General features: G+C 45.6%; 1 protein-coding gene across 4 annotated transcripts in view; it reads left to right on the plus strand.

The window, feature by feature from the left end:
* LOC119430955 (SCY1-like protein 2) overlaps positions 1 to 25,941 on the plus strand; it is a 433,350-nt gene that overhangs the window by 316,952 nt on the left and 90,457 nt on the right. For all 4 annotated transcript variants that reach the window (XM_049657735.1, XM_049657737.1, XM_049657738.1 and 1 more), the window contains 2 exons: positions 11,461 to 11,621; positions 24,875 to 25,022. In XM_049657735.1, the coding sequence (XP_049513692.1) occupies positions 11,461 to 11,621; positions 24,875 to 25,022 (309 nt within the window). The remainder of the gene's footprint in view (positions 1 to 11,460; positions 11,622 to 24,874; positions 25,023 to 25,941) is intronic.

Below are 25,941 nucleotides of genomic sequence, written 5' to 3' on the forward strand. Positions count from 1 at the left end.
AGCATAATTGTTCTTCTTCTTTCTGAGGTTTTACGTGCCAAAACCAGTTCTGATTATGAGGCACGCCGTAGTGGAGGGCACCGGAATAATTTTGACCACCTGCGGTTCTTTAATGTGCACTACAACGCAAGCACACGGGCGTTTTTGCATTTCGCCTCCATCAAAATGCGGCCGCCGCGGCCGGGATACATAATTGTTCTGTACTTTGTAGTGGCTTGTAGCAAAGATGAATTATCGCTAGTCACTCGCTTAGTCTGCGGACCGTCGCAAAACGTCCAGCTTTGAACATTTGAGTGTTTTCGGTGCAATCACCGTCACCTTTGCTTTCGATGCCTTGATTCGATTGTGCGCCCATTCACTTACGTTGGCGTATGTCCCGTATGTCGGCGATTAAGTGGCCGCGTGAGTTGGGGTGGATGTGTGAAGATAACGTGCGAGAAACCTGGTATGCCAGAAAGCTGTACTAATCACTTTGGCACTGTGTAACAAGCGGTACTCGCTCCTGCCGACGATCCGGGGTTGAAGTTCTTTTTTGGAGGTTAGGCATACACCACTGGCGAATGTGTGAATTCTTTTATCCTCGAGAAAAGCCGTGCATCGCGAAGGGCAGTTAACGCAGGCAGTCGTTATGAAGCAGTGGTCCGTAGATTTGGTGACACAGAACCATCCCATTTCTTAATACACCATTCACTATTTTTGCAGCCAACTACTGCACGCGTCTGCCCTCCACCGTTCAACATTTTGCAGAATCAATGAGGCACAGTGAGTTAGGTTAGTTCAGGATAGCGCAGCAGCAAGGAAGAAGCGGCAATGTATAGTTTAGCATTCGCACTCTTTCGCTGAGGCAACGTATGGCGCGCCGCCGAAAGCGCCATCTCGTTCCTCTAGAGCAAACTGCTCCGCGAAAAGGTTCTTTTAACTAGCAATTCATTTTGCTCTATTCCATTAATTGTCCTATCTGCCACTCACAACAGGCCAGTCCTGGCGATGACGTAGGTGATGCGCCACTTAGACAATGAGGCGCGAAAGGGATAAAAATTGTAATAAAATGATTATGTTATTACAGGCCCTGAAATCGCCTGCAAATGATTTTTTAGTCATGGCATTCAAATAAAAAAAAATAAGTTCTTGGGTTTTACATGCCATAACCATGATGAGATTACGAGGCACGCCGTAGTGGGGCACTCCGTATTAATTTTAACCACCTGGGGATTTTTAACATGCACCTAAATCTAAGTACACGAATGTTATTGGATTTTTCCCCCATCAAAATTTCGGCTGACGTGGCCTGGGTCAAACCCGCGTCTTAAAGCTCAGCAGCGCAACACAATAGCCACTCAGCTGCCCATGGCCAGTGCCTTCAAAGACTAAATGACACAACGATGGCTGAACTGAAAGAACAAACGGATGCTAAGTCATAAAATGTAAAATCGGTACACACAGTAATCTACCTCTTATAACCTCATTGTTTAACGCCATAGCGTTAAGGGCCCCGTGTCGTAGGAAATCTGGTGTCGTCGGCGTTGTCAGACACAGTCAGCTTGAACCATACATACCGAACCACGCAGACCCTCCGCGTGGCGCAAAGGCGTCGCTGAACTAATTGAATTTCTCAAAGTAGAATGCGTCAGAAAATTCGTAAAGTACGACTTACACACAACCTACAGGCATGATAGCATCGGATTGTAATTTGAATATACGGGAAAACTTAATTATGTTACGGCGGAAACTCAAAGACGAACCCTTTTTCAGGCTGCCGTTTGAGGTCTGTCTTATAGTGGCCGCTAGACATATAGCGTCCGCAGCGCGCGCTCGCTCTTAAGACGCGTGTGATGGATTCGGATCAATGGCGCTATCGCGTTCCACTCTTAAAGGCGAAGCTTAAGCGTCCTCCAAATGTTTTGTCCGAAGAAATACATTCGAATTGCCGTTAGAAATAATTGAGTGCCAGGTAAGAACATCCAATATTACTCTCTCCCCATTTGCTATCTCGGGTGATATTTACAGTCTCGTTTAAAGAAAACAGAAACAGACATGTATCAGAAAAAAAAAGCCTTTATAATCACATGTTTTCACACTGAACACGCTCAGACTTAGCACATAAGCCGTCTCACATCTCGTGGCAGTCTACAAAGCAGTCGGCATTGCAGAGATGGCGAATTCAATTTATGCAACTGAATAGATACAGCCACCCTAGTTTCTCGGAGTGTTCACCGTCATTGAAGCACCAGGCCCAACTTTGCTTTCTGAGCCAGATATCCATGACTCGCTGACGGGTTTTTGCTGGATGACCGTACATGACATCAAAATCAGTATTTCTATTGCTTAAGCGTCTTGCTTAGATGTATGAGTTCAGATTCGGTATGTTGAGAGATCGCGACGACAGAGGTTAACCATTACAAAATAATTTCTATGCAATCTTTCATTTCGCCAAGCTCCACGTCTCACACTTGCAAATCCTCTCAAAACTTGCTTAAAAGTGTTTTTGTCGTTGCAAAGAGATATTCAGTTGCAAAAGTTATTTTTTCGTGGCAGGCACCCGCCGTTCCTAGTATTCATATATGTCACAGCAGGGCATTGATGCAATGACGCCGATGCTCAGGCAGCTCTTACGCCAGACATTTTCTTATCGGTGACCAAGAGTTCTGGCGATACATTCTATAGCGTTTTATGCAGTCTACTTTGTACTTCATAGAAAATATTAAAGACTTGCCGTTTTGGCCCACTTTGTCCTTGACTTTCTGAACGTGGTTACTTCTATTCTTATCCTAATTGTTGTCTTTTTCTTCTCTATTTTCCTGCTAGGTGTAAAGTGCACCCTTCGCTCATGCGAAGAGGCATTTGCCTCTCTTGTACCTAGTGTTCACTAAAAAGCATAACAAACACTGATTGAAACTAGTTATGCGATGGAAAGTGTTGATTCAAAATACACAGTACATTGAGGGGCTCATCAAAATAGAACAAATGAGCTCAAAAAAAGTACGACGACAGAGAATACGGCCAGACGAATGCCATTCCTGACACGTTATGTATACAGGAAACCTAACTTGTTTTCTGGAAGAGTTGTGTAAGCCTCTCAGACTAGCTCCGTCTGCATTGCAAGATCACACGAAATTCTGGTTATCAGAGGATTTTGTGTTAAGTAAACTGTGAAGATCGCTTTTCTGAGAACTGAGAAAACAAAGGTTCTTTTGTAAGCCAAGGAACTGTGCGGAATGACGTGAAGTGGTCATGACGATGATCATGATACATATACATAAAAAAAGACATTCCTGTTGGACTTCATCGAACACAATGAAATATACGTCAACATATAATATGTACTGCTTCTCACTTTTATGCCGCCGGGCCAACTGTCGATATACATGGTGATCATGTTTAAATTTCCTGGAATTTTAAAAATAACCTGTTGCAGATAACATGGGTAACTCTAGTCCTTGAGCTGGATTATTCAGAGAGGCGGACATTACTTGCACGGTAAATAGAAACACGTATTCAACTAATTATCAAAAATCCACTAATTATCTTTCGAATTAATTACTTTGCATCAAGGATTCAGTCCTGAACTGTTTCAAAGGTATTTGCTAAGACAAAGGATCCTTGACATCCCAGAGGTGGTAAAGAAAGACTTCTAAACTAAATAATTTGGCAATAAATTCAAGAAATTGAGACGGGGACTGGGGAGAGCGGAAGGCGAAAGGTTGCGAGGCAGTAGTGGGGAATTTCCGGACATACTGTTGTTTTGAATAAGCCTTCAATTTTTTGTCTTTCTCTGTGTGTTTGTGTGTGTGTGTGTTAAGTTGAAAGAACCGCTATTCGCTGTGTCGCTCCGCTGATAGCTTCAAGAACGTACGATAATTCAGTCATACTGGAAGCCACCTAGCAACCAAACCATCGGACATTGAAGCAATATGTTGTAAAATTCTTGGATGTCCCGACTTGATTGTGGGATGCGTACATCCCACTCTGGGAAGTACTACCGCCAGTGTTGATGCACTGAATAAGATACTGCACGATTTACGCGTTCAGAACAAAAACGTTTTCATAGCGGGTGATTTTAATGTTCAAGACGGTGAATGGGACGAATAGGAAACAGGTATGCGAGACCGTGATGCAGGCTCAGCAATTATAGATATGTGCTTTTTACACAAGAGGCACGTGACTTTACTACGGTCTGCGGTAATAGCGAGTCTGTTCATGACCTCTTTATTTTAAGTCATAGCATTGTTTCAAGATACTATAGATTGACATTCTGCCCGGGATCTCGGACGACTAGACTGTAGGCTTGTCTTTAAATATAAGTTCCTTTTCAAGGGTGCCTAGACTTGTTTCATATTACAGGCAGTGTAATGAAGCTGATGACACTTCAATAATAGATGAACTAGTGTTTTGTTTTGCGAAGTTTGAAAAATTAAGCCAGGATGAATCTGCGCATATCGATGAGTTGTGGTTAAACTTTAAAGAACAGTTCACAAATGCAGAAGCCGCTATGTTCCTCTCACATGTAAAACATGTTACAATTACGAAAGAGATTATACAACTGAAAAGGAAAGGTGGCACTTTATAAGCGTACACATGATTCGCTCTTTCATGATGACATGTCAACCTAAGTAAACAGCTAAAATTAATTATGAAGGAATCCAAGGACAAGTACTATGGTGTCGCTATGGATACTTTTCTACGCGAATCACACCAAAAGTTTTGAAGGCACCTGGCTCCAACTAAGAAGGCAATCACTAAAATAAGCACAGAACAGGGACTCATTGAAGATAAAGGTAATACAGCGGACGCCTTCAATAACGTTTTTGCTAGTGTCTTCACCGGTGATGATGGAAAGCAGTCAAAACTTGAGGTACGCCAACAGCTTCCAGTTGCAGAGGAACTGCGGGTAACGTATGAAGGAGTATTAAACTTGCTGCTGAACCTAAATACAAAGAAATCATCAGGTCCTGATGAGATAACAAATTTGTTTTTAAAGAGGTATGCATGAATGGACTGCGAAGTACGTCTTCATTATCTTCACGAATTCACTACGGTCAGGTACACTTCCTGTAGAATAGAAAGTGAGTAAAGTTATACCCGTATTTAAAGATGGTGACACCACGTCTACTGCCAATTACAGGCCCATTGCGCTAACGTCAGGCAGTTTTAAAGTGTTAGAACATATTATTTCTAAGCACATTCGACTGTTTTTGTCACAGAACAAAATTCTTAGTAATTATCAACATATGTTTCGCGGGGGCTTGTCAACCATACCATAACTAATAGAAAGTGTTCACGATTTCAATAAAGTTAACGATGGCAAGGGACAAATAGATCTGATCTTTCTCGACTTCAAAAAGGCCTTTCATAAAGTTAATCATAGAAAACTGTTAATCAAATTAAAGGCTATTTTAGGAGATAAAGGTGTAGTCAAATGGGCGGAGGACTTTCTTACTGATCGCCGACAGTTCGTCAGTATTGATCGAAAATAGGTCAGGAGTCTGTGACGTAAAATCCGGGGTGTCTCAAGGTTCAGTTCTTGGGCCTGTGTTGTTCCTGGTCTACATTAACGACCTAATCGAAGAATCGGCCACAGTTACAGCGAGGTTATTTGCAGATGACTGTGTCATATATACAGATGTGAAATGTATTATATAATTAGTCGCCGACATAAGACTTCTTCATCATCACGCAATAGAGAAAAAACACGACATAGCGTATCAGTGGATACCGGGCCATTGCGTTATCTACGGAAACGACCGTAGCAGATGAGGCTGCCCGATCTGCTCATGATGGTCTCCACTGTGCTGCTATACCCCTTCCAAGAACAGACGCAGCTACAGGGCTTCGTTCACTTCGCACGTGAACTTACACTTGCACAGTGGAACTCGACGGAATTTACCAACGCTCGTCTCTACAACTTGGATCCGAATCTACAGCTCCGTCTTCCGTCAGGAATATCTATAGAGCTGAGGAGACGCTTCTGTGCCGCTTGTGGCTTGGCGTGGCCTTCACAAATGCCTACTCCTTTCGGATCGGTATGGCCAACAGCCCTACATGCGACAACTGTAGCTGCGAGGAAACAATCGCCCACCTTCTCTGTGAGTGTCCCCGCTTCCGTGCGCCCAGGAAAGAACTTTCAAAGAGTGCTAGATGGACTTGCTAAACGCCCTTTGTCAGAGGAAAGGGTCCTGGGACACTGGCCGAGACCGTCCTCAGTACAGAAGGCTGTGAAATGGTTGTTGCACTTCTTGCGGAGAACTGGTCTCAGAGACATACTTTAAGCAATGCCGTATTCTCCATTTTTTTTGTGCTGTTCTTTACATTTTTTTACATCTCTTTTCTATTATCTTTTATTCCCATTGCCCCCTTTCGCCAGCACAAGGTAGCCAGCTGAGAACTGGCTAACCTCCTTGTCTTTCCGTCTATTCTTCCTTCCTTTCTTCCTTCCTATCAGTGACGAGCTACTCTTAAATAACTTCTTAGGAAAAGTGCACCAATGGTGCGACACGTGACAGATATGTCTCTCAACCAAGTAAAGTATGTATGACCATCACACACAAGCATGAACCTCTGTCGTTCACATACACGCTACAAGGTGAACCACTTCATCGCGTAACAGAGTACAAGTACCTCGGAATTAAAAAAAGTTGTCGCAGTTTCACCTGAAAGGCGAAGCATCAATTGCGATAGCAAATTTGTAGACAGCTATACGGAGTAAATGATATTAGCTTTATCAGCTGTATAAACTTGGACATGCAGCAGCACCGGCAACACGCAGAACTGTTGTCGACGCCGTCGGCGTTTTGCCCGCGTTCGCTCAAATGCGTGCGGCGTTGGTGACTGTTGCCGGTGCCTCTGATATAAATAGGCACTTGGTGCCGCAGCTAAACGTCGCCTCCCTTTCCTCCCCTTCCCGCCCCTCCCCACGCCCCTCGCGCGTCGGAATTAGGCGCGTTTGCTCTACATATATGGTGATTGTAAAGGAGTAAAGAGACGCCTACTTCTGCAGCCCTTAAGCGCGCACGGCGCAGAACGCGCGTTTGTTCTCCGCCGTGCGTTCACTCCCCGTGAAAGCGCGCGCCCCTCGAGAACCAGAAACTAGGTTATATTCGACGCGTCCTTAAATTCGCTTCTTCAGCCACGAAACTGACTGCTTACAAAGTGCTTGTGCGCCCAATAATAGAATATGCATGTGAAGTGTGGGAACCGTATTTGAAAGACTCAAGTGTCAAAACTGTAGCAAGTTCAAATTCGTGCGTTGCGGTTTATTCATTCCTGATACCGTCGGCAAGACGCCGTAACACCACTTTATGCGAGGGCAAACCTTCCCCTACCTAATGTCAGGAGGAAGGAAAAACGATTTAGCCTTTTCTATTTGATCGTTAATGAGCTGCTACTTGTTGATAAGTCTCACTACATAAATGAATCTAAGACCCGCATAGTACGAAATAAACATAGTAGACGCGTTTAGGAAAATCGATTTCCCAAAGACTGCTACAAATACTCATTCTTCCTTTCAACAGCACGTGACTGGAATTGTCTCCCTGCCAACATTGCAAACGCAAGGACTCGTGAGCAGTTTCCCGCACTTGTGTCCGAATATTTTCAACAACAGGGCATACATCGCTATGTATTCTTTGTTCCGTTCACTGCTTACTGTATGTTGATGTATTGTTACCACTCCTGTCTTGGTCCTGATGTGACCGACAATATCTGTAAATAAAAATTGTAAGAAATAAGAAAAAAAACTTGCCGTGCGGCCAAGCCGTCACTAGTATTATTTTAGGACAAGCTTGATTATGTCTTTTACCATGAAGTATTAGCGAAAGCATCATTTTTTTTCTCTATCTCCCTTGAGCATTTGGCCACTATGGACACCTTTCTTACAGTTTTAGTTTTTATTAGTTATTACAGTTAGCACGAGTTAAGTCGTATAGAATCGGCTTGAGCGGTGTATTAAATTTTATGCGTAAGTGTCAAATGGACCCATTGAGCGAAATTCAGCTCCACTAACGTGAAACCTGGGGAGGTGCGAAGCGTGCAGTGATGCGCCGCTAATGGGCTCATGCTGATTAAACAATAGCTCATTACCCCGTAAACGCGGCCTCCCCATTACGACGACAGAAGAGAAGTCAAATTCTACGCTGGAATGATGAGCGGCAACGCAGCCAGCTGTGGAAGACGACGACGAAAGCGGGAGCAGTGGCACGAGCGCGTGCCGAGCGCGAGCACGAGCCGCTTGCTTTACCGTGACGACCACGACAGGAGACGCCGACAGCGCGAGCGCATAAGTTTCTTCGCACCTAAAAGGCTCACCAAAACAAAATGATTCGCGGCTGTGGTGGGGAAGCAATCCGCTGCGTGTATCGCAATCTGGCTCGAGCTCTTTGTCGCTGCTTCGTAAGATTTTGGCGCGTTTCTGCGGTCTGGGCTGACAAATTGCCCTTTCGACCACCTCGCGTCACAGGGCCAGCGATCGCTAAGAACAAAAGGAAACAGCCTAGAAAATAAGGAGAAGAGTTGTCCTTCTTCTTTTCTCCGCCAGAGTGGCGCAGTGCTCTCATCAATTGGGTTTCGCTAGGGGGTCAGCTACAAATGTGTGGTCTGCAGTGAGACAAACGACGGCTACGACACTGCTGGAAGTCGCCACTGGGCAAATGGACGGCCGACAAGGCGCGGTTCCGGCCGAGACGCGTCGCGCCGCCAATTTGTTCCTCGGCGAATAACAACGGAGGTTCTTTTTTTTTCTTCTTTTTTTGTAGATGGCGTGGCAAGCGTATAGTGTGGCGTCTTGCCGCGCGCCTGCCCGGCCATCACTCTGATTTTGGGGACCAACGGGAGGACAAGGCACCCTGGGGAGTTACAAAAGCAACCACACGATTGACGCAACCCTCACCTTTAACAACAAAAAAAAAAAAAAAAAAAAAAGATGAGAGAAAAAAGACTTCCTGTTTAAAAGAATAAGAGAAAAAATAGGGAAGAAGCGAAGAAAGAAACCCTTTGTTCTACTACCACAACTTTGCAACGTGTACAGGCACTTCCGGTCGTAATTTTGTTGGCAGCGTCGGTTTTTCACGGTCTGGACACGAAGTTATCAGGCCGTCGTAACGGAGCGCGGTACAAGAAAAAAAAGGGTATTTATCCATTTGGTTTTGAAAAAAGAAAGCCCTTCTGAGTGCTAGTAAAGAGAGAAATTGCTTTCTCAATGGACGAAAGGAATTACGTAGCTGCTTGGCATCCGAATTGGCACTTTATAAAATAGCATAGTAAACCCGAGGTATCGTAATTTTCAACTATGTCCGGTGACGTTCAGTTCGAATGTCATTTTGTATCCGTCGCGGATACGTATATGAAGAAATTTGAAGAGAGCAAGTGAACAAAAAAATATTGGCCACCATAATCGCCGGAGCACGCCAATTTACTTCCCACAGGCACGGGCATCAATTTACCGTTACATTGTAAACAATGACGTTTCGCCCCCCCCCCCCCCCCCCCCCTCCTTCTATAGCGTTTCAGCAATCGGGAAAGCTAGCACGCAAATAAAAAAAAGAGACATTCGAAGCTTTTCACATCCACAAATTTGGTCCGGGTAAGTGTGTGAGCGCGCCATCTGTGTTTTTGACAAGAAAAGAGCTCCGGTTTCTAAATAAAGATTGTCGGGCGTAGTTAGTTAGCCTTCACGTGACTTGCAGTGCTGTCATGCACGCGCTGTTTGGTCTTTGTGGACGCCGTTTCTCAGAAATAAAGTCAATTATTAGTCCAACACCCTTCCTCTTCCTTTCTCTGTGTCTTGCCTCAGGATTTTTTTCCAGTTATCATTTCCGTTTGCTGGTGTACCCATTAACTAGTACCGTAATTAAAACAGGGCCGCAAGATAGTAGACATTCGCTCTTGTGTTGGAGACGCTCTGACACATATTTTCATGTTTTTATTATGTTGCGCTGTAGATAACCGTATATATTAACTTTGCGCCACAATATCTAGTGTACGAGTATTTTGCTCCACAATATCTCCACTTTCTTGCATTTTATGTATGATTGCAACCATCCTCCTGAAGGTAACCTGCTTCTTTAATAAACTTGAACATTGCCCACGTAATAGATCTGAGCTCCGGGGCGTGATAATATTTGCAATGTTGGTCTAAACGTTTACGTGTGCTAGTTATAACCTTTAGAAGTTAACTCAGTTAACATCATAGTCCAATCTAATCTATGTACTCCACCCGTTGCGGAGTTAAGAAAATGTTTGCATTAGTGGTGTGTCAGTATGTGTATGCTAACAATAACCTTTTGAAGCTCATTTGTTTCCTCATTATTGTGCAATATAGTCCATATAATTTTTATGTATCGACTATATAATAGATGCACTGTATTAGAGCAAGTAGCTGGTTAACTAAGACAAAAACTGTTTCGTGTTTTCGGTAGTTGATGTATATATATATATATATATATATATATATATATATGTGTGTGTGTGTGTGTGTGTGTGTGTGTGTGTGTGTGTGTGTGTGTGTGTGTGTGTGTGTGTGTGTGTGTGTGTGTGTGTGTGTGTGTGTGTGTGTGTGTGTGTGTGTGTGTGTGTGTGTGTGTGTGTGTGTGTGTGTGTGTGTGTGTGTGTGTGTGTGTGTGTGTGTGTGTGTGTGTGTGTGTGTGTGTGTGTGTGTGTGTGTGTGTGTGTGTGTGTGTGTGTGTGTGTGTGTGTGTGTGTGTGTGTGAATCGTCTTTTCTACATCTGTGCTAGCTTACTTAATGTAGTGCGTTTTGTGTGATTGCTGTTGTAACCTGTTTTTAGTACATTTACATCACCCTTATTCGTTCCTGTTACAACTTTTTTTTTCCTCAGTGCCAGATTGTTATTGCATTTTTAGTATACATTTGTTGTATGTGAAAAGGAGTTGATAGTACTTCGTAAAGGTGCGAAGATCTTCTAAATATCATGCATTGAAATAAAATAAAAATTCAAGGGGCACTTACCTATACCTACGTGGATGAACGCGAAAGCATTGCGACCACCAAAGGTCGAGGGTTCGAGTGCCATAATGAACTCTATGTTAATAAAACCTGTGCTTTATTTACCTCTACCTTAATTAACTGTGGCTTAATTAACGACGCCTTAATTACCACCAAACGTCGTAGGTTCGACTCCCACCAATGGTCGTGGATTCGCGTGCCGTAATGAAGTCTACCTTTATTAAACCTGCCTTAATTGATGTCATCAACTGCCTCGATTGGCTCACTTGGACCATCGTGGCTCACTTGGACGCTCGACCATGATGTCGTGGTCACGCAAACGCCGGATTTTCGGCCTCATTAGCCATATAATGCTTTGTATTAAAAGACGAAACGTTCGAAAGAACCGCATACGTAAGATACAAGGCGTACACGTCAGTGATGCTGGTAGTGTTGCCCTTGTTGCAAGTTATCGGGTTCGCATGACATGCGTGCTGATTACGGCATCCCATTGGGTATGTTGCAGGAAGCGTCGGTGTTCGTGTTCGAGAAGCGCGTGGCTGAGAAGCTGCACAAGCCCAAACGCAAGGAGACCGTGACCGAGATCCTTCGCTTCAGTGTGAGGCAGCTGGATCGCTTCAAGCATCCCAAATTGCTCACCATCTATCACCCCATCGAGGAGGCCAGGTCAGTGTGCTTTGCTTATCGACGGAGTCAGTATGCTCGAGGTTCATTGAAGGATCGTGGTGTGTTATTAGGAATCGTGCAGACTCCGGGATTGGCTCGTGAACCTTAAAGAACGAGCACGCTGTTTCAGCAGCAAGTACTCACAAAAAGAAAAACAGCGGAGACAGTCAAAACGCAATTCTAAAGTGTCAACAAGTGGTTTGTTCACATCAGCAGCGCTATTTAACATTGCGCAAGGCATGTTAGCGACTGTGCCTGTAGTGACCAAAACTTGATCTGAACGAGCGCAACCATAGTCGCAGTTGAGCCCAATGGGGAACCAGCGCTGAAACTTCGCGTGCCTGCAGCAGCGCCATAACACAAAACCTAGCGAGCGGTAGGAACAGTTTTCAGCTGCACATGCTGCAATTTCGCGTTATCAATTCCACCGCTCAGTTTGAGGTACATGTGTCCAGGTTTTGGCCTGACTGGGAACGGGCGTGATAGAACGTATGAGCGGATGCGCTTTGTCCACCGCGCATCAGGTAGGGCCGTATGGCCCGAGCTTGGCTCGATGCATAGAACGAAACCGAACGTTGATACAGGCACGCGTCTGTTATCATCCAAAATGTCGAACCATTTTCGGGGCCTCCCTATCGGATGGTGTCAGCATATTTCAGCTGCACACCCAAACTGCCGTAGCGCCTCCTGGCCAGCGCTGGTTCCCCATAGGTCGGCAGCGAAGAGTTCTGGTTCCAAAACAAAAAAAACAAAAAAAAAATGCCGACTCGCGCGTAATGCGAAGCAGGGAAGAGATAACTGGCTTGATATCATATGCATCAAATCTTGCACTGTTTCCTCTGGTATTAGTTCGACTAAGCATTCACAGACGTTCGCGAGCAATCTGCTTTCGATAATAAAAATTTATCAACCTCCACTCTGGTGAACATCGCGTCTCTTTGCAGCCAAGATGCTATACTTATCGAGCCAAACTCATACCCCTGCTAGCGTTACATTCGCAGAATATTGAAAGGCAAAGAACTGCGCTGAACTCCCTGTTCCTACGCAATGCAGTGGCTAATTTTTCGACTTCACACGAAGGCCCCAAGAACATCGAGGAAGTTCGTTTGGGAGAACTCCATCTCCAGTAAAAGATTCATGGCGAAGCGCTCGGCGCTGAATGAGAAATTTCTACTATTCCGTGCGGAAGAATAGTTTCCAGTAACGGTATGCGTTACAACGTTGCGTCGCAGCTTTTTTTTTTTTTCGCATATCCCGAGAGGTAATGTTTCGCTACGCTCTAGACGTCAAAGGAACCGCTGAGCACTGCAGGGTTGAGGTTGTTATATATTACTGCGTACCTCGTGGGCGCAGTCGTCTTTCCGCTTACTCATCCTCCAGTCTCTGGGAACGAGGAAAGAAAAGCAAACAGTGCCGTCAATATACCGGCCCGCGATGCTTCATTCGTGCTCGGGAAAACGTCTGCGGCCATTTCTTTTGTATCTTTTTTTTTACGTGCCGGAGTTTCTCGCCGTCGGCGACTCACGTCGATCGTAAAAGCCCTGCGGTTAACCCGATGAACGTCAAAGAACGTCAGAGGGCTGTTGATTGAAAGAGAAAGAAAAACAGAAACGGGGACGCTTCCTCTCTGAACCGCTTCCTTCATTTTACCACACGTCTTCGTAGCGTACGCATAACTACATACAAACGCGCGCGCACGATGTTAACGAGAACAAAGCATATACGAAAGAGTGGGTGCTGGCGAGCATAGGGGGATTCGGCTTTCCTGAGTTGGCACCACCCCTTTTTTTTTCCCCGAATATCAATACGCCGCGCCGCCAGCGCAAGAAGTGTGCGAGATGAACTATTGCTCCTGGCCGAGCTCCACATAGCAGGGCCGGAGCAGTGTGCTCGTCCTCGTAATTGCAGAATGAACGGAACGGGCTTGGTCTGCCTCGGTCTTCCCTTTATCCCCATTTCTTTCCCCTTTTCTGTTCGTCATTAGGGTAGCCTCCCTTACTCCCTATGCCACCGTTCCCTCCTATAATCCCCTCCCTTCCATACACATCGAGAGGGCTTTCATTTCTCCGACGCTGTCATCCTTTATTACGTTCTCCGCTCTTCCCCTGTAGTGTTTGTGTGGGACGTCTGTATGAAAGCCCTTCTGGGCGATATCTCCTTGGTTCTCGTTCCTTTTTTTTGCCCCCCGTATCCCTCATTCTGTCTTTTCTTTTTACTTCTGTTTTGCACGGCGCTTCGTCCTTCATCGTCACAGCCACTGCCGTCGAGACGTCATTTCTGAGCTGAGAAGATGTGAGGCAACTAAGTACAAGACAAAAAAAATAGATAAACAAAAAAAAAACGAAGCAGTCATTTTGCGCTGGCAGCGTGGCAGGGCTCTCCTAGAAGAGGAGCTTCTCTAGGCGAGCGTTGATGCAGAAAGTGGGACATCCGACAGACGAAGGTGACGCGGCCAAGGCCTTGAGGCCCAGACGCTCGGCTTGGCACGTGCTCCAGCGTCTGAGGGTGCGAAATGACGCCTCCGCACGTGAACAAATCAGTAGGAACGAACTTAGCAGAATGCATGTTATCTCCACCGGTTGACTTGGACCAGTTGTTCTCCTGTAACATCACCCTTAACTGGAGGATCTGCTTGTGTCGAAACTTCGACTATTGGAACTAGCGCCTATGCCGCGCGTCACGCGTCGATGAATTGGTTGATATCGAGCAACGTAGTTTATGACAGAAGCTAAAAGTGCGTATAACAACGAAATGTTACTGCATAAAAATATGCAGAGTCTTTCCCTGCTTCGTCTTGCTTTGAGCTTTGGGAACCTTTCCGTACCTAGCTGTATGCTACAAAGTGAGACACTCGAGATGCAAAGGTTACGGGCCAATGAAGGCCTGGAGCCACAAGCGTGATTTGTGTCCGCACGCGTCTTAGAATGCGAAGTGACGGCTGCGCGCTTGAAAAAAATCACTATGAATGAACCTAGATTTGAAACAACCTTGGGGACAAATACGTCCGATTGAGGTGATAAATAATTAAAAACAGGTGCTGGACCCTGATTTCACGATAGAGGGAGCGATGTACAACGGCTTTGAATGTGTAGCCGAAAAAAAACCATGAAAAAAAAAACGTTCTTCAATGTACCTTAGTCTTGAACGTTACACATTGCTAAGTTGAAAATTTGAACACGCGTCAAAGCCGAATTGGACATGAATGTTCTCAACCTTCAGCCCTGTTGCCAAGCAAACATCCTTGGCGCAGTGCTGTAAACAGCCACAGCCTATGGACTAATTTTCTGATCAACCTCTTCGCGTGTTGGTATAGCCAGAACTTTTCCGATATTTTTCTTTAGCACGTAATATGCATTTTACTGGTCTTATCTTTGCTATGTAGTTGTAATGCAATGTCTGAATGGCGTTTCTCTATGTGAGTCAAATGAACTCCACACTTGTAAAGTCCTCCTACGGACGGTAGCGGACACCGGTGGCTGTCAAAACGACTAGGGAAGTTAGCAAACAACAGCAGTCGCCGTAAACACCAAAACACTGTTGTCTAAGTAGTGCTCCAGGGCCTCACATAGTAAATGGAATTGTCACCTGACCGCGATGTACCTTGCCGCTGCTTTTAATCTAATGGTTTAGTTCTACTTAAAGAGCAGCTAAGGGATCGAGACTGGGTGTCCGCGTGGCGGTGCTATCTGGTACCCTGACTACAACGGCCATCGTCGTAATGTTGGTCATGAGGCCACATTGTCGTCCACAGCTTCGTCATCACCACAGACCTTACGTTATGCTTCCAGTGAAAAGGAGAAATCAGTCTCTTGTGCCCAGACTTTTCGATGACAGTGTATACTTCCCAATTACTTTTTAACCATCAAGATGCTGAGGGGAAAGTTACTCCAAAGCTGGACGGGAAATCGCGTTGTCAGTATGAGGTTAGACCGCGAAGAGGCTTGCTGTGAAACTGACACAAGATTTGGAAGCTGTGGGAAGAAACACACGGTTAATTTTAAAACGCGATGTTCGTGATCTTGGTGGTGTCTGTTAGAGTCGGAGGTTCTTATCCCGAAAACTGTTTTTTTCCGGGTAGAATAACATATCACACAGGATCGTAAGCAGAAAGCCTGAGAACGCCTTTCATGCTTTTTTTCGTCCATTTGGGGAACATTAGTTGCAATACAGACGTAGACAAAAGACAAAATGGTCTGCGTAACTTGCCCAGTTTAATGAAGTTTACTACAATTTTTGGGAATAAGCTTGTTCTGCTGCTTTTTTCGTTGTTTGAAATAGCAGCGATATCAAACGTAATGCATGTCCACCTTGATTGATTTATTACATGTTCGTTTTTTTTAATAATGGAAGGGCGTTCACGCCATTTTGCAGCTATGATATAAAGAACCTTTATTTTTTATATACGGCGTTTATTGTCCCGGGGAAACCAGTCGGATAATGAAAGACGCCATAGTACTAAGTTGCGATTCAATTACGACCACCTGGAGTTTTCAAACGGAAAGATAAGAGTAAAATAGGTGAGAATTAACACATGGTCCTTATTGACGCATATTCATTTTAATTAGATATTACGATCTTTTGTTCATTACGGCGTACCATTAGCCTAAGACACCTAAACAGGTCGTACAAAATGTGCAAACTGACAAGACGTCCCTCGTTTGACTTTAGTTACAGAACAGCAAGAATAATAATAGAATTCCGTTTTTGTTTCTTAGAACACGGGCTATACATCAGCCATCAAAATACCCAGAAACGTTCGGTTCTTTCATAGAAATAATGGAATGCAACAAATGGATGAGCAGGAACATGTAGTCCGCATCAATTGATGCATTCAGTCGCATTACTTTCGACCTGTCTTTGTCCTTTCTTTAGCGATATTGGGAAATCTTGCACACTACCCATAGAATGATTTCATTTCTTTAGAAACCTAAATCGTCTTTGGCCCATGACCCTGCATAGAATACGCCTATCAATTTCCTTGCCTGCTATGATATTTGCCCCTCCGGTGAATCTTGCTTCACCCATCATTGCGAAAGCCGCGATCCAATGCATCTATTCTGATCGATATCAGCCGCGCGTTCTTCAAATGGCTTGCGGCGGCCGGCAGTTTCGAAAGCCACCGCTGGTATGTATAGTGCGGTTCTTTTGGAACGGCGTCCGCTCCATGCTCGCTCACTTTTGCTTCGCACTACGCAGCCTTAACCTTCGCATAAGCACCTGAATATCACGCCAGCGTAGTTCGCCATCTCACGATGGCAGGTGCGCTTCAAAAGCACAGTGCGAGTTCAATTAAAAGGAATGACAACATCATCGTCACATCAGTCTTTTCTTATTGGGAAGAAGCCCGCGAATACACGCAAAGTGCCTCGAGCGACCAGTCGCGCGGCAATTCTGCATGTATTCGCGGGCTTCTTTCATGCTCTGAAAAACACTTTTATGTAGCACGTACTGAGCAACAGAAAGCTGTATCGGTAGTTTTTCATGTTGCTCTACAATTTTCTCATTGACACTTTGATAATTAGGGCAGTACTTCTCCAGTTAGATAATTCATTACAATTCGCTAATTAAATCTGAGCAACGAAAAAATTACTGGCGGCTGCTCTACAGTACCGGAAACAATACGTACTAGGTTTGCTGTCGCGTAACGCCGTTCCTCTTTTTTTATCGTGTTGCGTGATAGCTGTGACACCCTGTATATATATATATATATATTCCATGTTTAATCCCGAAATGGCTGTAATGACTGCTGAACCAGTGCGTTCGCGAAGTGTTTGTGAAAGTCAACACAAGGACATGGAGTGGCTATGGCATCGCGGCCCCAAACTCTCGTGTACTTAGAGTTAGGTGCACGCTAAAAAAAGCTAGGTGTTCTAAAAAAAAATTCGGAGCCCCTCACTAACGCGTGCCTTGTAATCGGATCGTGGTGTCGGAACGTAAAACCCAAGAATATAAGTTTTAAGTACGTAAAGTACAATTAGAAAGCACTAATGGTTTCTCAATACCAGGCAACGACTCTCTCTCTCTCTCTTGCATAAAAATTTAGTTATGGAGTAAATGGTTTTCAGTTCATTGATTACAACTTTTACAGCGTGTTAGATGTTGTCCCGAAGGAACAGTTAAAATGCCTTCTCCTGGCACGATCTACTCAGTGACCAGTGATGATACCTCGGATGACAGTGACTTCGTGCCGTAGCAAAGCGCAAAGCAAAGAGAAGACTCATCAGGACATCTCCTTCCGCAAGAGCTGCAAGCGGCATTGGCAGCGTGCAGACGTTCCTCATCGCCTGGACCTGACGGGGTGACGTACGCAGCTCTTGCCAACCTCGGTCAAACAGCCCGGCATGCTCTTCTGGACGTGTACAATAATTCGTGGCGTGAAGGAGTGGTTCCTGCTGCATGGAAGTCCAGCCGCCTTGTGCCTCTGCTAAAACCAGGCAAATCACCTCTAGACGTGGCGTCTTATCGTCCCATTGCTCTGGCCAGTTGTCTAGGAAAGTTGATGGAGAGGATGGTGCTGACACGTCTGGAGTGGTACCTAGAGCGGTACGAGATATACCCTGACGCTATGGCAGGCTTCCGACGCGGACGTTTTTCTATAGACAACGTCATAGATCTTGTCTCTTCGGTTCAGCACGAAAAAACCCGAAAGAGACTGTCAGTGGCGATGTTCCTGGACGTTAAAGGCGCTTATGACAACATATCTCATCGAGCCATCCTGGACGCTTTGGGCGATGTCGGCCTGGGTGGCCTTGTTTTTCGATGGATACACAGCTATTTGAAAGACAGGTCATTCTTTGTGCAAACAGAAGACGGTGGGACATCGCAGCACAACACCTACCGTGGCGTACCGCAAGGTGGAGTCTTGAGCCCCACACTATTTAATCTAGTGCTCATCGACCTGGTTCATTCCCTTCCGCAATCCGTCCATGTGTAGATCTATGCGGACGATATATGCATTTGGTCATCAGGAGTTACGCGTCCCCAGGTGCGCGCCAGACTCCAAAAAGCTGCCACAGTTACATCAGGTTATCTTCGAGTACGAGGTCTGGAGGTGTCATCTAAGAAGTGCTGTATGGTCGCTTTCACGCGCAAAGCAATGAGACCGTATGTTGTCAAAATGAATGAACAGCCAATCATCTACGAGAAGAAGCACCGTTTTCTAGGAGTGACGATCGATCGAGACTTCTCCTGGAGTCCTCATATCTGCTACCTAAAAAAGAAGCTGGCCATGGTAACCCATGTACCCTCTTAGTTTTCTCGCGCGAAAGTCTATGGGGTGCATCTGTGAGGGCGATGCTCCAGCTCTATAACGCACTCTTCTTGGGTCTCCTACGCTATAGTTTACCTGTACTGAGTGGGACTGGTAAGACCAACCTCCATGCCCTCCAGTCTGTGCAAGCTCAAGCTCTGAGAATATGTCTTGGCCTTCCCAGGTGTGCATCCACGGCAGCAACAATAGACATCGCGCATGATCACCCCATCAATACGTACATTCAAGTCGACGCTTTAAGGATGCACATCAGGCACTTCGCTCGACTTCCATCGCATCATCTCGCCTCCCTTCCTGCCACTCGACCTCGTTCAGCGTTTAGCAGGATTATTGCCGCCAGCCATGGAACTTTACCATCGGACTTCACGCCTGCAGCACGACCATCTCTGCCTCTGTGGTGCCTGCATCCAATCGAAGCCCTTCTTGTAATTCCCGGTATCAAAAAGAAAACGGAGATGTCGTCATTCGCCCTCAAACAAACCGTGCTTTCATTCATGCATTAAAAGCACAGAGAACGCACCCACGTTTACACGGACGGTTCTGTCTCCTCCAAAAGTTCAGCCGGAGCAGTGGTAATTCCCGTGAAATCTGTCACCATCCAATTCAAGATGTCTCACATTACATCATCGACGGCTGCAGAACTCGCAGCTATCCGTGCTGCTCTGGAAATTATTGGTCCCAAATCATCACAGTCATGGTCCATCTTTTGTGACTCGAAGGCAGCTATCCAGTGCCTGCTGTCCCCTTTCAACCACGGACCTAACGCACAATTAGTCGCAGACATCCGACTACTTCACCATCACGCAACCGACAAGGGCCACAACATCATCTACCAGTGGATAACGGGTCACTGCGCAATTTCGGGAAATCACAGTGCGGATGACGCTGCCCGATCGGCCCACGATGGTGCTCCTATTGTATCGATACCACTGTCGACAACAGACGCAGCCACAAAACTTCGTTCCCTCACACGCGAGCTTACGCAAACTCTGTGGAACACCAGTGACTTCAGCAACGCACGCCTTCACAGATTGGATCTACGTCTGCAACTCCGTCTTCCACCAGGGTTACCACGAGCGGAAGCAACACTTCTGTGCCGCCTGTGGCTCGGCGTGGCATTCACGAACGCCTATTCCTTCCGCATTGGAATGGCCGACAGCCCTGCTTGCAACAACTGTGGCTGCGAGGAGACAATCAAGCACCTCCTCTGTGACTGTCCCCGCTACAATGTGGCAAGAAAAGCGCTCGCGACTGCGCTTGAAAAACTGGACAATCGCCCCTTCACAGAGGAAAAAGCTTTAGGACACTGGTCTAGACGGGCTTCGGCACTCAAGTCCTTAAGGGCTCTGCTGAAGTTCTTAAGAGCTTGTGAATTGTGCGACCGGCTTTGAACGTTGTAGCGCGTAGGGTCGCGTTATTGCGCGAATTTTAATTCAATTTATTTATTTATTTTATTTTTTATATTTTTTTTAATTTTTTTGTTTCTTCTATCACCTTTCATTCCCTTTACCCCTTTCCCCAGTACAGGGTAGCAAGCCGGTATTTACACTGGCTAACCTCCTTGCCTTTCTTTCCCTTTCTTTCTCTCTCTCTCTTCTCCTGGCCTATACTTAGGTATGTTCGCACACCGCAGTTGAAACGCGCTTTATTCTGTATTTGAATGTTTTATTCAACAGATGATTCGATTCATTCCCCATTATAGGATTACCGAGAAATAAAATACCCCACTTCACAATTCGCTCGCTTCAGCACGAAATAAAATTGCGCAAGTTGGATTGCGTTGAGCAACACTTCCCATATTTCTTTGTCTTTACAGAGTGCCGAGGCAAAATTTAGATTAGAACACGTGCGCAGATCGAAACGTTCCCAAAGGCCAAGGAGACGATCGCACCGGCGGCGCTGGATTTTAATCGGAATCGACTCGAAAGAAACGTTCGTTTGAAAAACGAAAGAAAAGCGACGTATGAATACTGATGGCGTGTGGTCTTAGCCTGGGAAGCTTTAGGGAGTACAGCCTCCAATGCAGGGTAGTGAAGAGTGAGTGAGAAAAGAAGGTGAGGAGGGAGGTTGGAGAAAGAGCTGGAGGTGGGGGAGGGTCTTACTTGCAAACCCATTTCTCAATCTCGCTTCTCGGGCTTTCTGCGTCGAACATCAGAGATAGAAGCACCCGGATGGAAACGAAAGAAGAAAAGGAAGAAAGAAACATATATAAGTGAGCGAAGGTAAGGACTGCGCAAGCGGAAGAAGAAGCAAAAGGGGGGAAATGAAAAACGAATCTAGAAGCGAATATAGCACAACTACTTCGGGACAAGGTCGGTCGGTCGGCGCAGCAGACGTTCCGTTCCCACCGAAAAAAAAGAGGTTCACCGCGCGCGAGGTTATTGCGAGGCATTTTCTCTCCACCCGCCATGCCCGCGCGCAGGCAGACACGTGTGCTAAGCGCGCGCACGTACATTAATGGTCACGAGCACACATACCAACACATACACTCTCGCACACAAACACACATAACGCAAACAAACAATCACGAACACACACGCGGGGAACATTCACATACACTGGCAAATGTTGTGGTGGCGATGTTGCGCGGGGGGATGTAATGCCATTTGTTGCAACCTAACGTTCTTTACTTTTTTTATTATCTTTATATGCGTGCCCCCGTAGATACAAGCAGTTTGCCCGCCGAGATGAACGAAAGGATAAATGGGATTCGCGGGGATTCGTGTGCTCTTACGGTGGACTGGTCGGAGCGGTCTCTCCCTTCTCTTCGCGCCCTCTCGCGGTTATGATTGAGATGAAAAATCGCGCTTTATAGTCAGATCCCGCCGCGATCGTCGATCGGTCGAATACCGACAGGTGGTTTGACCACCTGTCGGGCGGGCGCCTATCCATGGTGCTTTTGGAAGTCTTTTTTGTTTAGTTTAACGAAACCAGTTGCGAGACAGCCGAAGTGATCTATGTTTGCAAAACCTGCGCTTTTTTTCTCTCTCTCTCTCTCTCTGTAACTTTCAAATTTTCCATCCGTTTCTGCGTTAAAAAATATGTAATATGGGATTCAGTGTACCAAGAATGCCGAGATGGTTGTGATGGACGTCTTAACTGGGACGGCCCTGAAACAATTTTGACAACCTGGGATTTTTGTTTTACCATAACCAAATATAAGTACAAGAGTGTTCGTGTATTTGGGTTCCATTAAAGTGCGGCCGCCGCAGCCGGTGAATGTGTCCCACAGTGCGTTGTAACGGGCCAGTTGGTTTAGTCACCGGGTTTAACACTGCGCTTCGAAGCAATGCTAAGGACAACAACGTGACGAAGTAGGATACTATGCACACAGGAAGCACAGTATGTGTCCTTTATGTGTGTGTAGTGTCCTAGTTCTCCAAGTCCTTGTTCACAGTATTGCTTCGGAGCGCAGTGTGTTCCACCATGCCACAGAACGCACCACCTCGTGCGTAGCAGCAGAGCGCCGTAGGAACTACTCCACCGCTGCCCGTCTTCTGACAGATAGCCTCACTGAGAAACGTAGGAGGCCGTAAAGTCATTCAAAACCAGCTGCGGTAAGAGTTGCGCAACTTGTATAGTTTCCTTGCTGACAAATCGCCATGTAGGCGGCTTGCACACAATGGTATCTTTGCACTGGGCTTCGTTAAGATCGACACGAAAGGTTACGCTGTGTAACGGCAGCCTACGCGGCAAATGTTGCGCTCGTGGGAGCAGCGCGTTCGTAACTGGAAGTGCTAAGCAAGAAAACTTGCGAAACAGCTCGCCGCTGCGTAACAATACAGTGAATGTCAAAACAACACCTAGCGAAATGGCGGTAAGTTTCGGAAGCCAACAGCGGGCCGGTTATATCTAAACTGCGTTGGCGGGACGGCTGGCGCAAGTGTTCTGGCTCATTTTGGGGCACGTCATTTGTGCGGGGCGGGGCACTCGATACGCTGACGTCGGCGGCCGCCAGCCAGGTAGCGCTTGAAACGGGCGCGCTGCTCGCTATACGAACGCGAATGATGTAATGCCCGCGTCACACGCAGGCTCTCAAAGCTAACGCACTGTTCGCTTAGAGATGGTGCGTTGGCGTGACGTCTCATCAGTAGCGACAAGCATCCCAATGCTGGTGACGTGGTTCGAAAACAAACTAGTTTGAATCTCCCTTCTTGCGTCAGTCAGTACAGATTCACGCTAAGTACGGTGGGGAAAGATGCGGAGCCGGGTGTCTGCGGGCCCCATGAGTTAGGCAACGAATTTCTCCGTGGGTGTGCAGTAGTAGCGCAGTGAGAGTCAAAAGCTTACGGGTCGGAAGATCTGAGGACACGTTGAATTTCCGAGCTGTTTATTAGCGTAGCCAGAAAAACCATTCGAAATTATTAAAGCGAAGCGTCCTTTGCCTGCCCCTACCCCAAGTCGGAAGAGGGGAGCAGGGGCGGGATTGCAGCTGATGTACGCAACGCTTCTTGTCTAATAGACATTGTTGACCTCTGGTTGTGAGCCAATATTGATTGTCTGTCACTGGGTACGCGCTCGTTTTTGTGCAATCTAACACATTGAGTATGTGCCACTGGTACCAAGGCGTACAGAAGCCTCAGATTTATTTACATGGGTGTGGTGCTTCTCCTCCACGTACACCTATCATCAACATTCCCACCTCTACAAGCAAGATACGTCGCGATCGTCATCCGCTACCTTGCTAAGTCAAGCGAGCAAGCTTTGCGTTCAATTAGATTCTAACATTGCGGTCGATCTGCGTGTTCCTTCGTTTGCATTACTAACACAGGTTTGAATGCCAAACACCAGGCTGCCCAGTGGCCACGCTGAGGAAATATTCATCTTTATCTGAGATCACACAATCCGTGAACTTTGTGACGCCGGCGTACGTGAATTTGTCTCAACTTCGTTTTCTTTTTTTTTCGGTTTCAAACTTCTATCCTGAGGTTTATTTGCCGTATCAGAATTATTTCTGCGGAAATGATTAGCCTCCCATAGCCTACGACCACCAACATGCCGAAGATTGTGTCGGAGACTCCACTTGTCCATTGATGCAAAGTGAACTCCCGTGAAACTGTACTATACCTAAAAGAAATACGGTAAAGTTAGCCTAGCGTAACTACGGTGCAAGTGCCTACGACTTCCGCCAGTCGACTGCAATCAGCGCCATGCAAATCAGTGGTAGTGTGCCATGTGTTTTCAGACGCGTTACACAAGAGAAACAGATTAGTAAACATTCATGTTACGAAACACGGGCAGGATTTACAAATATTTTTATTCGTAAGACCTGTTTGGCATTAGGACTAAAAATTTAGCAAGTTGGCGCGTATTCATCTTGCGATTTGGGCAGCGAGTGTAATGTACACTTCCTTTTCGGTCGTATCGTGTTTTGTGAGCAGTGCACACGATGAAGGAAGCTGTTTGCCATTTTTCAACGGCCTACGCTAATATTATGTCCAACATCGCGATTCGCTCTCCACCTGCTCTTGCCAACAGCTCCGGGGCAAGAACTTCTTTTTTGTAAATACAGGTTCATTTTTTCCAAACTGGCATAATAAATCGTGTTTGTCCACTTTTGACAATCTAATTCCTGCGCCGATCACACCATTACTATATCTTTTTTTTTTACGGGGTTATCTGGTTTTAAACTTCTTGATTCTATATTTTTATTTACTGTTTTTTGGTCATCTTCTTTAATAAAAACTTTAAAATCTAAATCAGGATTATGATTGCACTACTCGGTAAAGCCTGACTCTCTCTGTTAAATGTAACAAATTTCATTCCAATCGGTTCGGCAGTTGTCAAAGTGGAAGTTGTTTGCGCAGCTTCGAATGTATTTTACTAGCGCTATCACAGTTTGCCCTGTGGTAATTGAAGTTTTTATTTAATCCCAGACCCTCGTTATCTACGGGACGATTCTCAATCTCTACGTGATTGCAATATTTGTTTGTTCTTTTCTCAACGCCGTAACTGGCCCTATCTTCTTTTATTTTTTCGGCAGTGAAACCCTGGCGTTCGCCACGGAACCGGTGCTGGGCAGCCTGGCCAACATCCTCAACTGCCTGGAAGATCGGCTGCCGCAGTGCCTGCCACACGAGATCAGGGACTATCAGTTCCTGGACATCGAGATCAAGTACGGACTCTTACAGGTGAGAGATGGGGTCTTTGTAAGAAAGATGCAGTACGGCAACAGGGTTATGTTTTTTTTTTTTTAATGCGGCCGCATTCAATGAAGGACAAGTGCGAATAAAGCTCGTCCACTTAAATTTAGAGACAGATTAAAGAACTCCAGGTGGTCGACAGTGATCCGGGGGGCATCCTCTACGGAATGCCTCACAGCCACAGTGTAACTTTGTGATGTTAAACCCCTTAAATCAATCAATCAAATTATATAAGCATTCAGGCGACCAGGGTGATAACGACATCATCTTTTTGTTTCCTCATGAATGAAAACAAAAAAAAACTGAATTAAAATGAAGCGAACCCACACTATCTCAAGAGGTACAGCAGGGTGAAACCAATCAAAAATAAATAAGATGGTTTAAAAACTCAATTGCAAATTTGGTATAAAAGCCAGCGGCAGTGATACTCTGTTGCGTTTGGCTACAACTCTGAGTTTATTTTTCTTTATTTTTATTTTATTTATTTTTATTTTTATTTCTACTCTGAGTTGATTTTTATTTTGCACGAACAGGTAAACCTATGTACATGTTTGTCAACTGCTTCCATATATTGTATTGTATTGTATTGCAATATACTACATTTTATTGTATTGTATTGTATTCCATCGTCGACTACATATGAACAGCAGAAGCGTCTCAACACCGATTAATCTACTCTGCTACAGCAAGCTTTGGTATTTCACAACGTGCTACAAGCGTACGCCTGAAAGTTCATCGATTGAAAAGTGTAGACGACCTCCGGCTGCAACCGTCTCTGTCCTCATATCTAAACCACAACAGGAGCAGGCGAATAAAGCAGGCATCTCCCAATGGAAGTAAAGGTGCTTCCTCGCTTTTCTATTAGTCGATATGGATCCACGGCGTTCCTTTGCATTACTTTGAGGCG

Source organism: Dermacentor silvarum, chromosome 10, assembly GCF_013339745.2.
Source record: "Dermacentor silvarum isolate Dsil-2018 chromosome 10, BIME_Dsil_1.4, whole genome shotgun sequence".
NCBI classification, from domain to species: Eukaryota; Metazoa; Arthropoda; class Arachnida; order Ixodida; family Ixodidae; genus Dermacentor; species Dermacentor silvarum.